Source organism: Danio aesculapii, chromosome 13 (assembly GCF_903798145.1).
Source record: "Danio aesculapii chromosome 13, fDanAes4.1, whole genome shotgun sequence".
Taxonomy (NCBI): Eukaryota; Metazoa; Chordata; class Actinopteri; order Cypriniformes; family Danionidae; genus Danio; species Danio aesculapii.
In genome coordinates this window covers 13,573,941-13,590,183 of record NC_079447.1, presented here as the reverse complement: position 1 = coordinate 13,590,183, position 16,243 = coordinate 13,573,941, and the positions used below count along the sequence as shown (strand labels likewise).

At 35.0% G+C, this 16,243-nt stretch overlaps 1 protein-coding gene across 1 annotated transcript in view; it reads right to left on the bottom strand.

The window, feature by feature from the left end:
* zgc:171482 (zinc finger protein) overlaps window positions 1-16,243 on the bottom strand; it is a 193,498-nt gene that overhangs the window by 93,233 nt on the left and 84,022 nt on the right. The window contains exon 4 of the mRNA XM_056471557.1: window positions 3,877-4,036. Within this exon, the coding sequence (XP_056327532.1) occupies window positions 3,877-4,036 (160 nt within the window). The remainder of the gene's footprint in view (window positions 1-3,876; window positions 4,037-16,243) is intronic.

Genomic DNA, 16,243 nt, shown 5'->3' with positions numbered 1-16,243 from the left:
ATAGTATGCAGTTATTATAAAGTGTTGCTCATTTATGCATTTGGCAGGCACTTTTATTCAAAGCGATTTGCATTGCATTGATGGTTCACACGTTCAGTTCTTGCTTTCTTGGGGAATTGAGCCCACAACCTTTTCAATATTACTGCCATGCTCTACTATTTGAGCTACAAGGATGTTCATTTAAGAACAAAATAAAAAATAAAGATCAGATTAAATCCAAAAAGATTAAGTAACACACTAATATTAACAACCCACTGATAACAATAAGAAATCAGCATATTAGAAAGATTTCCCATTGCAAACTGAAGACTTGATTTAGCTTTGCCATTACAGGAATAGCTTTAGTGTTTACCGCTAATGAGTCGTGATATTTAGATTCAGCGCAGTGACGCATGAGATATTCTAGATCATTCTCATCTTATGACACACAGACCTTCTTATCCTGCTTTTGCACGTCAGCGATACTCGGCAGTGCAATCTTCTGTTTCTCGCTGTCTTTGTGTCTGTGTTTCCCTGTAGTGTTCTAGGACGCCTGTGTAAAGCTTCATTATCGCTGCACACACATCAGGGCTGGCGGGCGGAAACAAAGCCTGCCTGACAAAACTGAACTTTAGCTGGAGTTTCTTGCTTTGGGCGTGCATGAACCACTCACTGTTCCTGCAGCCCTGATGTACACCTCTGGGTATCTGATTCACTAATGTGTTCCTCTTGTCGGTAAATGTGGAAAAAAAAAGGTTATGTTATGTGTTATGAAGTCATATCTGAAAGTGTTCCGGGCGTTGATGCTGGTTGGTCAATTGATTTGTTTTATTATTTATTATCAAGTAGGACTTCGATTGCTTTAAGGTTTCTTTTAGGCCTGCGTAATATATACAGTTGGAGGCCAAATTATTAAGGTTTTTTTTTATTTCCCAAATGACGTTTAACAGAGCAAGGAATTTTTCACAGTATTTCCAACAATATTTTTTTTCTTCTGGAGAAACTCTTATTTGTTTTATTTTGGCTAGATTAAAATCAGTTTTTAATTTCTTTAAAAAAACATTTTTAAAGTCAGAATTATTAGCTCTCTTAAGCAATATTTTTTTTCTACAGAATTTTTTTCATCTACAGAACAAACCATCATTATACAATGACTTGCCTATAGCTTATTAGGATAACCATTTTCATGTACTGTATATCGCGGTTTGGAAAAGTCAAGGTTTTAAAACTGACAAAATTTTCTGTAATACCATTCCTAAGGTATGTGTAAGAAGTTTTTTAGGACAACAGTATCTCCAGCAGAAAAGATATCCAAAGATGCCATTTAAATGGTAAAGAAATCAGTGTTTTAGAAACTAATGAAGACAGGCGAAGTCAATGATTCATTTGAATTATTTAGCTTGACATGTTTACTTTTCCAGAATATTTTAAATGTTTCTCAAAATAAAATATATTGTGTTCAAAGGGGGAAAAGTTTTAGTTTTTTACCCAGACATTTAAAAAGAACATCTTTTAGAGCAGTAATCACAATACTGTGGTACCATGAAACGTGATATTTTTATCCAGGGTTATCATACCATCAGAATCTTATACCCATACCCATGCCCATGCCTAATCACCCTAATTTGCCCAATTAGCCTAGTTAAGCCTTTAAATGTCACTTTAAACTGAATACTAGTATCTTGAGAATTATCTAATAAAATATTATCTACTGTCATCATTTGGATCATTGACTTGCTGAAATGTACACTCGGGTTTCATCTTCATCCTTCTGGTATAGAATTTGGACTGAGGCAGCTAATATTCATTATAATGAGGAAGGGCAGAGGGGTGTTGAAGAACTACTGAGAGATTTCAGCTGCTGTCTGGACTTTCACTGACTTTTAAACTTGTAAAAACAATTAAGTTAACTTTATTTGTTTAATTAATTAAGTTTAATCGATTTGTGGTGGGACAACATGAATATATTGTGTGCATCCCAGCAATTTTTTACAGTGAAACTGAATATTTGTGTGAGGGTAAAAATAACCCATGAGTAAACTGAAGTGAACCCAGCATTATTACAGTGCATCAGGATAGTATTCATAGCACTTCACTTTTTCCACATTTTTTATGTTACAACCTTATTTCAAAATGGATAAAATTCATTTAATTCCCCAAAATTCGACACACAATACCCCATAATGACAATGTGAAAAAAGAGCTTTTGAAAATTGTTGCAAATTTATTAAAAATAAAAAACCTAAAAAATCACATGCCCATAAGTATTCTTTACATATGTAGTCTTTGCCGTGAAGCTCTAAATTGAGCTCCGCTACATTCTGTTTCTGCTGATCATTCTTGAGATGTTTCAGCAGCTTAATTGAAGTTAGCCTGTGGTAAATTCAATTGATTGAACATGATTTGAAATTTGAAAATTGATTGAACATGATTCTGTCTATATAAGGTTCCAGGGTTAATAGTGCATGTCAAAGCGCAAACCAAGCATGAAGACAAAGGAATTGTCTGTAGACCTCTGAGACAGGATTGTCTCGAGGCACAAGGCTGGGAAAGGTTACAGAAAAGTTTCTGCTGCTCTGAAAGTTCCAATAAGCACAGTGGCCTCCATCATCCATTAGTGGAAGATGTTTGGAACCACCAGCACTCTTCCTAGAGCTGACTGGCCATCTAAGCTGACTAATCGGGGGAGCAGGGCCTCAGGGATGTGATCAGTAACCCGATGGTCATGTCAGCGTTTTTCTGTGAAGAGAGGAGAACCATACAGAAGGACAACCATCTGTGTAGCAATCCATAAATCAGGCTTGTATGGTAGAGTGGCCAGACGGAAACCACTCCCCACCTTGGAAATTGCCAAAAGGCATCTGAAGGACTCTTAGACCATAAGAAACAAAATTCTCTGGTCTGATTGGACTAAAATTTAACTCTTTGGAGTAAATGCCAGGCGTTTGGAGAGAACTAGGCACCGCTCATCACCAGGCTAATACCATCCCTACAGTAAAGCATGGTGATGGCAGCATCATGCTGTGGGGATGTTTTTCAGCAGCAGGAACTGGAAGACTAGTCAGGATAGAGGGAAAGATGAATGCAGCAATGTACAGAGACATCCTGAATAAAAACCTGCTTCAGAGTGCTCTTGACCTCAGACTGGGGCGACGGTTCATCTTCCAGCAGGACAATGACCCAAAGCACACCGCCAAAATATCAATGGAGTGGCTTCACAACAACTCAGTGAATTTCCTTGAGTGGCCCAGCCAGAGCCCAGATCTAAATCCTATTGAACATCTCTGGAGAGATCTGAAAATGGCTGCACACCATCGCTTCCCATCCAACCCGATGGAGCTTGAGAGGTACTGCATAGAAGAATGGGCAAAAACTCCCAAAGACAGGTGTGCCAAGCTTGTGGCATCATATTCAAAAATAATTAAGGCTGTAATTGCTGACAAAGGTGCATCAACAAAGTATTAAGCAAAGACTGTGAATACTTATGATTTTTCAGGTTTTTTTTTTTAATAAATTTGCAACAATTAAAAAAAATATTTTTTCACATTGTCAGTATGGGGTATTGTGTGTCGAATTTTGAGGAAATAAATGAATTGAATCCATTTTGAAATAAGGCTGTAACATAAAAAAATGTGGAAAAAGTGAAGCGCTATCAATACTTTCTGGATGCACTGTATGTACTGACAACCTCAAAACCTGCTATCGTAGCTCATTACAGATACAGATGTATTTTTGAGACAATCTTTTCATAGATGGATGGAATGCAATAAATTTGGTAAACAAACAAAAAGTAACTTGCTGTATTTATGCATATATTGATGCATATATACAGTCAGGACTGTACCTGTATATACAGTACCTCATTGCGTATACCTAAAGACTAAATTTGATTCTTACCTGTAGGTGTGGGCAGACTTGGTGTCTCTCCGAGCACCAGGCGAACTCTTTTCGCATGTGTTTTGCCCTGGTAATGCGACTGAGCCACAATGGCAGATGTGAAGAACATGTTACAGAGCGTACAGCATTTGTTTCTGTCCACCTCATTTTCTGCACTGTCCTGAAAACAAACACAGAAATACAGGACACATATAATAAGCATAGATTCATTCAAGCTGGAAAATGTTTTAATGCTAGCATTACAAAATGTATAAAATATGTATGTTACAGTAAAAAATGTGTTTTTATGTGTTAATAGTGATTCTACATTCTAAACATTCAGTCTACTGTGGTAATATTCATACATCCATACATCCATCCATTTTTATTTCATTCATTTATCAATACATCCATCCATTTTAATTCATCCATCCATTTTCATCCATCCATCCATCCATCCATCCATCCATTTTAATTCATTTATTCATCATCCATCCATTTTAATTCATTAATTCATCATCCATCCATTTTAATTAAATCATCCATCCTTCCACCCATTTTAATTAATCAATTAACTCATTCATCCATCCATTTGAATCCATCCATCCAACCATCCATCCATTTTAATTCATTCATTAATTTATCCATCCATCCATCCATCAATTTTAATTAATTCATCCATCCATCCATCCATCCATCCATTTTAATTCATTCATTAATTTATCCATCCATCCATCAATTTTAATTCATTCATCCATCCATCCATCCATTTTAATTCATTCATCCATCTGTCCATTTTAATTCATCCATCCATGCATCTGTTTTAATTCATTCATCCCCCCATCCATCCGGATATTTTAATCTATCCTTACAACCATCCATCTATTCATCGATCCATTTTAATCCATCCATCCATCCATCCATCCATCCATCCATCCATCCATCCATCCATCCATCCATCCATCCATCCATCCATCCTTCCATCCATCCATCCATCCATCCATCCATCTATTCATTTTAATTCATTCATCCATCCATTCATTAATTTTAATTCATTCATCCATCCATTCATTCATTTGAATTCATTCATTTATCCAATTAGTACTTTTAATTCATCCATACATTCATTTTACCCCAATCATTCATCTATTCATTCCTTTACTTTTTAATGAACTATTTGTAATTTTATAATAATTCTAACTTTAATTTTATTTGTTATTCCTCCAATTTAAATTAATTTACATTCTAATCTATTTAAATGAATTCTTTGGGAAATAGATTGTGCAAAATATAGTATCCAAAAGTTTTTTCTTTTTTTTCTAGTCCAAATATCAAACAATTATCAAACAAATAAAATCAAAAAGCATTTTCTAGACAAGTTAAAATATTGTTTTGTTTTCAGAAACATGAAGTCAAAATGAAGTGAGTTTTAATGTAATCTAAATGATTTCCCATTGGATAATAAAAATAATCTTAATAGGTAATTTTAAAACTAAAACAATTTTGCTTACCAAAATGGCAGATTATTTAGCATGTTTGAAGGTAAACTCACTTAATATTTACCAATTTCATCTGAAAACAAAACCATATTTTTTACTTGTCTAAAAAGCTGATTGATTTAGGATTTTTAAAAACATTTGGACAAGAAACAAGACATTTCTAAGTAGAAAAAAATTATTTTTTTTGCTGTGCAAGCAGACAGTATATTGTAAGTTAATATACTTACAATATATTGTAAGTATAGAAAGAAATATACGCTTGGCCTACATATGTTTATAATCCATAATCTTAGATGGACAGCAAGAAAACAAACAAATCAAATATTCATCCAGTGTTCTCTGGACATGAGCAACCGATCAGACCGATTCCAGAATCCATCAGCCAGGAGATACTTTGAATATTCATGAATGAGTGAAAACACACACACACAGACGGACAGGGCATATGATTGTGAGCTTCTGCCAGTGGCCTGAACTGTCCTCCATGTCTCTGGAGGCTGGACTGTGGATCACGGGGCCACTATCAATTCTAGTACAGACGGGGCCCTTGGCGGTTCTCCCAGCCCCCCGCTCTAAGTCAGGTCCTGATCCGGTCCAGCAGGAATGAGGTCAGCTTTAAGTAAATCAGGCAAAAGGGAAGCCAAGAACTGTCCTCATTCACTGACCTGACTTTCGAAGCAACAGTGCAGCTTATCATGTCTTATAAACACAGCAGAGCCGGTTACTGGAATGAGCACAACCAACACTGTCAAATTAGGGTCTCAGACAGGGCTGTGTGAAGACCAGACTGCATTGGTACTAGAGTAGATTTTGTCTTGTTAGACATGCATAACTCAATAAACGAAAAAAAAATAAAATAAATAAAATAAATATATATATATATATATATATATATATATATATATATATATATATATATATATATATATATATATATATATATATATATATATATATATATATATATACAGTTGAAGTCAGAATTATTAGCCCCCCTTTACATTTTTTTTCTTTTTTAAATATTTCCCAAATGACGTTTAACAGAGCAAGGAAATTTTCACAGTACACAGTGCAACCATTTGAGGGTGAGCAAATAGTAAGTAAATTTTCATTTTTGCGTGAACTATCCCTTTAACTAACTAAATAAACGAATGAAAACATTGTCTTGTTAAACTTTTGTAATACTCAAATAAACAGATACATAAATAAATAAATAAATAAATAAATAAATAAATAAATAAATAAATAAATAAATAAATGAAAATAATAATATTAATTACAATACAAGAATCAAACATTTCTTAATTTGTGTGAACGACACTGTCAGTAAAGGTGTCTTTATAAAGATGTATTTTAGAGGATGTCGTTTTTCTTTTTTCTTTTTTTTTTTTGCCCCCGAAAAAATATTTTTCATTTCTTTAAACAATGTTTTCCCCCACTATGTTATATCAAGCACAATATTTGCGCATAACTTGAGATGTGGTGAAAATGGTAATCTTGTGTTAGCATCCTCTGTCCAAAAACCTAATTTTGAAAAATCCACAAAGCCTATATTGAATAAACAGTCGTACTGTAGGTAATAAATATCTCTTAAGACCCTTCATAGATGCTTCTATATATAGCTGAAGAAATCTCAAGAGGCTCCGTTCTTGCAGGATGAAATCAATAACTGTCGCACATAATTACAATCACAATCTCAGTGAAGAGAGCAGAAGAAATCTTCAAAAGTGATGGAGTGATTCCTGTCACAGCGCTGAAAATGCTGGTCTGTATGTCAGATGCTTCTAGACTGATATCAGAGGAAATGAGGAGTGGAAAAACCTGAGAGAGTGTGAAGGGACAGTCTAATATATTGAGTTCAGGGAATATAGTATCAGCCTTATTTTCAATTAAGAATCAGCTACTGTAGTGTCGTAATGGATGAGAATCATCACAACGATTTGACAAAGTTTCACTGTGACACTGATTGCAAATGTGCATCACGTAGATGTCTGTTTTTTGTGTGTTTACATATCGAGTATTTTTTCTTTTTATCTGCCTCAAGACATGTCCTGTCCAATTTTAGATTCACTGTAAAAAATATATATGTTAATTAACAGGTAATTAATTTCATAACTTGTTCCTGTTCATTTAGGGTTATGAATTGCATTTTGGGATCTTGATCTCTGCTCTGTTGACTTCTGATGCTGGAAATTCAACTGTGCAGTTTAGCAATTTTACTTTTATTGACATTTTAATAGTTTGAAAAAATATATTGTATAAGAAATAATATAACTAAGTCTGTAATATAACAGAAAACTTACTGCCAGTTTTTTACCAGACCTTTTGCTAACCCTGACAAGTGGTCCCCTTATTATTTGTGGGAGTTACGTTCTAAAAATAGCCAGCAATAGGCAAAATCCGTGAATTATTAAAGATGTTTTAAGGCTGTAAAACCCCTTATCACACACTTTTACATTTTTCTCACACAGGCATTAACATCTTCACACTTTTCTCTTTTGTTTAAACACTCTCAGCGTTCAAAACGTTTTGGAAAAATAAGTCTAGTATTATTGAATGAAACCAAAATCAAAACCTGTTTTCAGGCCCAAACATTTGTTTTAGATGATTTATTTATTGCGTAATGATGCTCTACAGCTCTGTAACGTCTACCTTCCTTTAGCATGTCCAAAAGTCCAACTTTTTGTGCGATGGTTAGCATCTTCCTCTGCATTTTGGGTGCAACCGCAGGAGCCTTTGGTAGTGCAGAACGTTTTGTCAATATTATGATGTTTGTTGGGGAGAAAACTTGCAAACATACAGTACGGCACTTCAGAGTCACACTGCTAGTAAATGAAAATGTATGTCAATCTTGCAAGCTGAATGCATTCTGTACTGAACAGGAGACACGGCACAGAGAAGATTCATTGACAGTGGTCTACAGCCAATCAGGACACATAACACAATGTGCTAATCAGGACAGAGAACGCAATGCGTTGTAAAAAAAATCATGTCAAATTGCTAAAAAAATCAGCGAAACTGCGAGGCTGCAAAAGGTGAACTGCGTTTTAGCGAGGGACTACTGTATATCACTTCAAACGATTAAAAATGTCAATAAAACTTTTAAACATCAATGCTTGTTGGAGGAAAGACCAAGGTATCGACATGTAGTTCAAAAGCATAAATAAATGCAAAACAAAATACTGTTTTTTTTTTTTACTGTGTAGGTGGAAGCAGGTCACGGTAAACGTTACTAAATCGTTCATTCAATTGATTAATTCAAACAGCTGATTCATTGAGAAACAAAGCAAGTCATAATGAATGTGTCATTGAATTGTTGACTCAATCGTTTTGTTCAAAACTCCTGATTCAATAATTAATAAGCATCCTTTTACATTATTCAGTGAACATCCCTGTTGAACAGTGTTTAACAGAATTTATCTGAACAACTTGAAATATTATACTGTTAAGTGACTTTTCATTGACGTCGGTTGGCATTACAGCAAAGAGTGACTTTGCGCTTTCTGCCAGAAACTGATGACAGAACTGACACCTCTGATCTTTTAAATGCAATGGAAGTCAATGGGAAGAGAGAATATGAAGCTCCTAAAAGTATCCTATGTGCTATATTTTAGATAGTTCACCCAAAATGAAAATTTTCTCACTATTTACTCACCCTCAAGTGGTTATAAACCTTTATGAGATTCTTTCTTCTGTTGAACACAAAAGGTATTCTGAAGAAAGCTGATAAAACTGTAACCGTTGACATCCATAGCAGGAAAAACTAAAACAATGAAAGTCAATGGTTAAAGGTTACCCGTGTTTTTAGAATATCTTTGTTTGTGTTCAACAGAAGAAACTCAAACAAGTTTGGATCAAGGGTAAGTAAATGATGACAGAATAAAATTTTTGGGGTGAACTATACCTTTAAATGTGAAAAAATAGTGTGTATGTTTTTTTGTTTAAATTCTACACCTTTTAAACTTTACCAAACTTCTCCTTTAGTGCTTCACAAAAGAAAATGAAAAGTGAGGAGGGAAAAAAACTTGTCATCCAATTTGGAACCAAATGGTAAATAATTACAGATTTGTTCATTTTTTAGGTAAACTATTCCTGTTCATTCTGCATATAGCATCTGCTCGATCTGAATCAGCCGCGTAAAAATAAAACTGCCATGTTTTCATTCCAGAATAGACCAAAAAAAAATGGCTCAAGCATAATATCCTCAGTCTTCAGCCAGGTTTGTATCTCCACATTCTGCTCAACCATCACTGCTGACATTTCTGCACCTAAATAGAGGTGCAAAGCAACACTCAGCAGGGACGCTTCATCAGCAAAAAGTCTGTAAAACAGCAGTCATGGAAAATCTGAGCTGCAAGGTGTGATGCTGAGAGTCTTTCTCTCTCTCTCGCTTCTCAGCATTTCGTCTCTTTCTGTCAAATGAATATCCAGACAGCTCTCTCTGTCGCGCTCCCTCGGGGTCGCCGTCTCGTTGACTTTCAGTGGCCGTGATGAAATCTTTATTAGTATTGACAGCTCTGTTCCTCTTCACCTTGTTCACTGAATTTGAAAGCCCGGACGGAGCTCATGACAGCATGTTGAAGCTGCGGATGCTTGACCACCACTGCAGGTCTGCCAAAATTATATATAGCAGGTAATATATGTATTGAACACATCCCTTTTTTTTACAGAAAAAACATTTTAAAGGGTGCTGTTGACTTGAAACTTTCACCAGATATTCAACTTTCACTAGACCAGCTAAAGTAATCCATACATATGAAGAAAACAAAACTCATTAGATTAGAAATGAAATAATGTGTAATAAATTTAATGACACAGGGAAAAGGGTATTGAACAGATGAAGAAAGGGTGGTTTAAAAGGCATGGAAAGACCAGAAAGCAGCTGAAATCTCTAATATTGTTTTTAATAATAATATAAAATAATATTAGCTGCTTCAGTTTCAATACCTACATTATAAAGATGAAACCAGGGTTTCCATTCAAAGGTGCAAATAAGGTGCAAATAAAATGTATGTGCAAAACTGGAATCACAACAATAAATTGTGAAAAATGCAGCATTACCATCCAATTAGTGAGAACAAAATCATAATTTCTTGATAAACTCGCACCAAATATCAAAACGAAAAATGGAATTTGCTGTTGGCCTTTAAGGTTGTCCTTTAATGCTCTCCATCACATCCATTTTATCATCACATGATCTCTTAGAAAAATATCACATGACTTTTTTAATGTGCATACTGGATTTTATTCGGTAAAAGTGTTTCCATTGTAGTTTATGTGCATTTTTCTTAATAAAAAAAAATGTTTATTCACTCAGTTACTACTCATTTTTATGCGATAATCCAAAATATAAATAAAATAGGTGGCTGGAAATATAGCTAATGATCGCAAACACAGGCAAGGAAACTCTGAACTGGTTTCAGAAAAGAACATTTTAAAAGTTATTAGAACGGCCCAGCCAATCACCTGATCTAAATCCAATAGAAAATAAGAATTAAAGATCAGAGTTCATAGAAGAGATCAACAGAGCTGTCAAGATTTGAAGACTGTTTATGTCTGGGTAAAAGTCACACCTTAGCAATACGTCCAATTTCAAGAGGTGTCTTGAACCTGTCTTTTTTTTAACTTGTTTATTTTTTACAAAGTATTGAATACATTTTAATAGTTCAGTACTCTCTCCTTATGGCATTCCATTGTTATTACACATAACTCATTTCTCAGATGTTCTTATGTTTTGTTTATATGTTTGAATTGGTTGGGTTTTTCCAAAAGTCTTGTGCAATTTCATGTCAACAGCTTTTGAAATATATTTGCCAGGGAAAATCATCACATGTTCAATACTTATTTTACCCACTGCAGGTAGGACTTTCCAGTTGTTAAATAATATACTGTTCCCAAATTTTATATGTATTGTTATCACATATTATTACAATTTAAAATACATTTTCCAGCATAATCTGATGATTAGTTGTAGTGTAAGTAATACTATACAATTGAAAGTATTTTAGTTTAACTTAAATTTTAATTTGTTTTAGAGAAGATATCTGTACATTTAATTTTATCACTCTGTTGGTATTTTTAAGTATTATTTTTTAAATACATTGAACAAGATCAGACAAAAAATCAACATGTATTTGTATTTCTCTTTCTTTTTTCCTCTGGCAAATATCATCAGCATTTTTCTCCAAAAATAAAAATATGGGTTTGTTTTATTATTTTGTATTATTTCCATCATTTAACATCAGTTTTATTCACAATTAAATCTTCTGAGCAATGCTATCCATATTAATTGCACAGCTATATAGTGCCTTAATGTCTCATTAGTTTTTATTTTCTATAAAATGAGTTTAGGAGAAACGTTTGAGACTGTAAACTCTGAAAATAAACAACTGAGATCTGGAGTCTGCTGAGCTCTGTAAGAACAACAGATGTTCCTCTGGGTCCTGTTCTACAATATCGTGATATAAACTCAAGCCCCTCTCAGCCACACCAAACAATACTTTGAATGATTTAATGTTGATGTATCAGACCTTGCAATGTCAAACACAGGCACAGCTGAGCTTTACTTTCACATTCATTGCAGAAAAAATTTGCATTTCAAGGTCAGGGCAGCCATATATAAGCGATTTCCTTCTCTTTTATGCACTCGTTTTCAAAACAACAATAACAACAGCAACAACAACAACACTTTATACCAGGCCTGGGCAAACTCGGTCCTGGAGGGCCGGTGTCCTGCACAATTTTGCTCCAACACTAATCAAACACACCTGAACATGCTAATCAGTGTCTTCAGATCACTAGAAATCTATAAGCAGGTGTGTTTGATTAGAGTTAGAGCTAAACTGTGCAGGACACCGGCCCTCCAGGACTGAGTTTGCCCAGCCCTGCTATATACTATCTCAGCAAAAATAGACCCTTAAGCTGCCTTTCCACTGCACACAACAAGAGACAGACCGGAAGTCATATAGTATAGTAAAATTCTATAAATGGTACATGGTATAAACATAATGTAGTGTATTTCCATTACAAATATTGCAAATTTATTATTAAAGTAACATATTGTATGCATCATAATTACTATTATTGCTTATATTATGTTTGCCATTGCAAGGTCAGATTTTAGATCTCAACGGAAAATACTGGATACAAACCAGAAGATGTAACTTTAAAGTCCTTTAAAAAATTTTTTAAACTTATGTTAATATAATTATGTTAGCCTTAAGGATATTTAGAATCTAGTGTGCTCCAAAATAGTAACAACATTTACATTTAGAAGATATAAACATCCAGAGTTTGCTGTTTTTTCTCTTGCACCTAAATGGATCATATTTCAGTTTCTCTGCAAATATTCTGACCATGCAATCAAATGCCTTCTAGTATCTGACATGCCCCGCCCCTTTTATATTTATATATATAATGTATAAGGCGAGATAATATATATATGTAAGACGAGATGTCATTGCTACCGTTAAATGTGTGTTTCATGTCTAATGCAAAAGTGAAAGCATGCTGCAATATTACCGAGAGCTGTTTATCTGTTTATATATGGATAATTTTTCCATATATTAATCTTATAATATGTTGTATTAGGCCTGTTGTTTTGTTTGTTTCCGCACTGACAGCTCGAAAGAAAGATCAACACTGATCTGCTTCGCAATCTGATGCAGTCTCAGTTCGTATGCTATGTCTCTCTATAATTTAAGCCTATAATGCAGAGTTCTAGCCAACGTTTCTTTAATAGATTGATTAATTCAGTAGATCAATTTTTACAAAACCTGACAACTGGAATGAGGCTCTGTATGAGAAAGTATGACCTCTCAGATTTATATTTGGTGACTATGTCTGTCAAAATTAAAGTGCACATTTTCACTTATAAATAATTATATCAGAATCAGAATCAGAATCAGTTTTATTGCCAAGTGTGCTTCACACACACAAGGAATTTGTTTTGGCTACAGAAGCTTCCAGTGTACATAAAGTGACAACACAAAATAAATCTGAAAAAATTAAATAATAATAATAAAAAATGATGAACATTAAACAGATGCGGTTAGTGAAGAAACCTGCATGTTGAGTTGTATGTACAGATTGTTATAAATATACAGGTTATAAGGTGCTGTGTACAAGTGCGAATGTAAAAAGTATTGCATTGTATATTGATATAAGTTGCTGTGTACAAGTGCGTATGAGAAAGTATTGCACATATTTATTGCACAGTAGGGGAATATTTAACTGTTCATAAGGTAGACAGCCTGGGAAAAGAAACTTTTCCTGTGTCTGGCTGTTTTTGTGCTTGGTGCTCTGAAGCGCCGATATACAGAACTGGTCAAAAGTTTGGGGTCAGTATGATTGTTAAATATGTTAAAATAAGCTTCTCCTGCTCTCCAAGGCTGCATTTATTTAATCATAAATACAGCAAAATTGTGAAATGTTGCACTATAAAATAACTGCTCAAAAGTAGTTTATCATTTAATTGAATCATTTTTAAAGATGAGTTTTCAGCTTCATTACTCCAGTCTTCAGAGTTACATGATCCTTCAGAAATCACTAATATTAATTATGATTATTGTTATTATTATTAATATTATTGTTATTAATGGTAATAGTAATAAAAGCAATAATGTCTGGAATAATAATTTTATTTGAAACTACACACAATAAGAAAGCAGTTATTTAAAATGTTAATAAATATTTACCTATTTAACATTTTTTTTACATTGAATATATGTAGCCTTTATAAATGTAGCCAAGAAAAAGCAAAATCACCAGTGAGTGCAGGAAATTTCAGTAACGTTGGGGCAAAGAGTATTTCTTCACAGAGTTCAGCAGATTTTGTGTTTGTTTAATTCGGCAGGAATCAGTTGCAGTAATGACAGAATATAATATTAAAAGACATTATGAAACAAAACATCAGGCCTTCAGCTCTTACTCTGGTGCCGAACAAGATCATAAAGTAAAACCATTAGCAGCTGCCCTATCAGCTCAACAACAGCAGTTTTTTTTTCGTGCTAATAAAGTGCAAGAAAATTCTACGCTGGCTAGTTATGAGGTAGCTCAGCTAATCGCACAGCACAGGAAACCCTTCACTGAAGGAGAATTTATATAGTAGTGTCTGATGAGTGTTGCAACTGTAATTTGCCCAGAGAAGATTCAAGATTTAAAAAATGTAAGCCTTTCTAGAAATACAGCTGGTCGACGAATTAAAATAGTTCCATAACACACACACACACACACACACACATATATATATGCATGTCTGTGTGATTTACATGCGTGTCTGTGTGATTCCTGTGGCCCGGGACAACGTTTTTTCTTTTTGCATCTGGCCCTTAGCCAAAAAGTTTGGACACCCCTGGTGTAGAAGAAAAAACCCTTCCTCGCCATTCTCCTCCTTTACCATAGATCAAATGGCATTGCAACCCATTGGTTAGCACTGTTAGCCCCACAGCAAGAACACCTCAGCCCCCGCCAGGCCGGTGGGTGTTTCTGTGAGGAATTTGTATATTCTCCCCATGTCCGCATGGGTTTTCCCCGGGTTCTCCGGTTTCCTCCCACCATCCAAAAAATATACATAATGCATAACAGATTTATCAAATCAGGCACTTGTCTAGCTCTTCTCAAGTGTTCCCTTAGCTACTGCAGCCGGAGAGTTTTTGAGATCAACCTGAGCTCAAGCTCCCATCTCGCTCTGCGAACGGGAGAGAGCCCTTGGCTCGAGGATCCCTTGAGCTCAGGGCTCTCTCCTGGGACAGCATGACGAACAAGCTTTTGATGGATCATCAGCTAAGTGTGAACTCTTGAAACATTGTTTGATATACTTTGTTTATTGTTTTTTACTTTTTGTCTCTGTTGGATTTTTGTACCTGGCCTGTCCACTTGCTGCACTTGGATATATCTTGTTTTTTTTGTAACCGTTTGTTCACATCGAAAGCGGCGAGAGCGTCAAAGTAGCCGGAAATTATTCATTTTAAATGAGAGCCGGCAGCAATAAGCGGCAAAGAGCAGCGTGGCGTGTCTTCGCCAGTGAGCGTCGAGGAGAGTTTAAATCAAGTCAAATTTATGGTAATGAGCTATGACGCAGTTCAGTGGCAAGCAATCAGAATGAAGAAGTCCACCGCTTGAGAGGAGTTCAGAGAACACAGACCTGTGTCGACCACAGTTGTTCCCAGGCATTTGATGATTGCGGTCGCCGGATTTTCAATTATTTATAATGCTTTCTTACAGGAACATGCATTAAATAAGTTACTGGCAAGTTACTGATGTGCATTAATGTTATATATATTTATCTTTAAAAACGCAGGAAAGTACAGTACAAAACAGTACAAAGTACAGTACAAAACTGCGACAGTACAAAACAGTATTGCTGCTTCAGGATATTTCAGACATATGGACACATTGGATAATTAAGCGGAGCAAAGCCACACCACACGCAACTTGATCTTTGATAAAATAAATTTGATAAGATGTGCGCAACATTTTCACGCTAGAAAGCCTGTTATATGCAGAAATGTAACTGATACGCTGCAACGGCTCCTTTAAATATGAGATCAATGTAGCAAATTTTGACGCTCTCGCCGCCGGAGCTGAAGGCAGACAGCGTTGTCGCCAGGGCGGCCAGAGCGACCTTGGACGCTCTCACTACTTTCAGTGTGAACGCACAGTAAGCCTATTTGGCATAAGTGCTGTGAACTTACTCCATTTAAGTTGAAGGTAATGAGGTATTTAATTAACCCATTACCTTCAACACTGAGTTCAAAACTCTTCAAACTCTTTCAGTCAATTTTGAGTTAACTACACTCATTTCATTTGATAAAGTTGACTGTTGGGTTTTACAGTGTGGTGTCAGGAACACAGTTTAATAAAAAAATATATGTTTTTTCTTAAAGTGG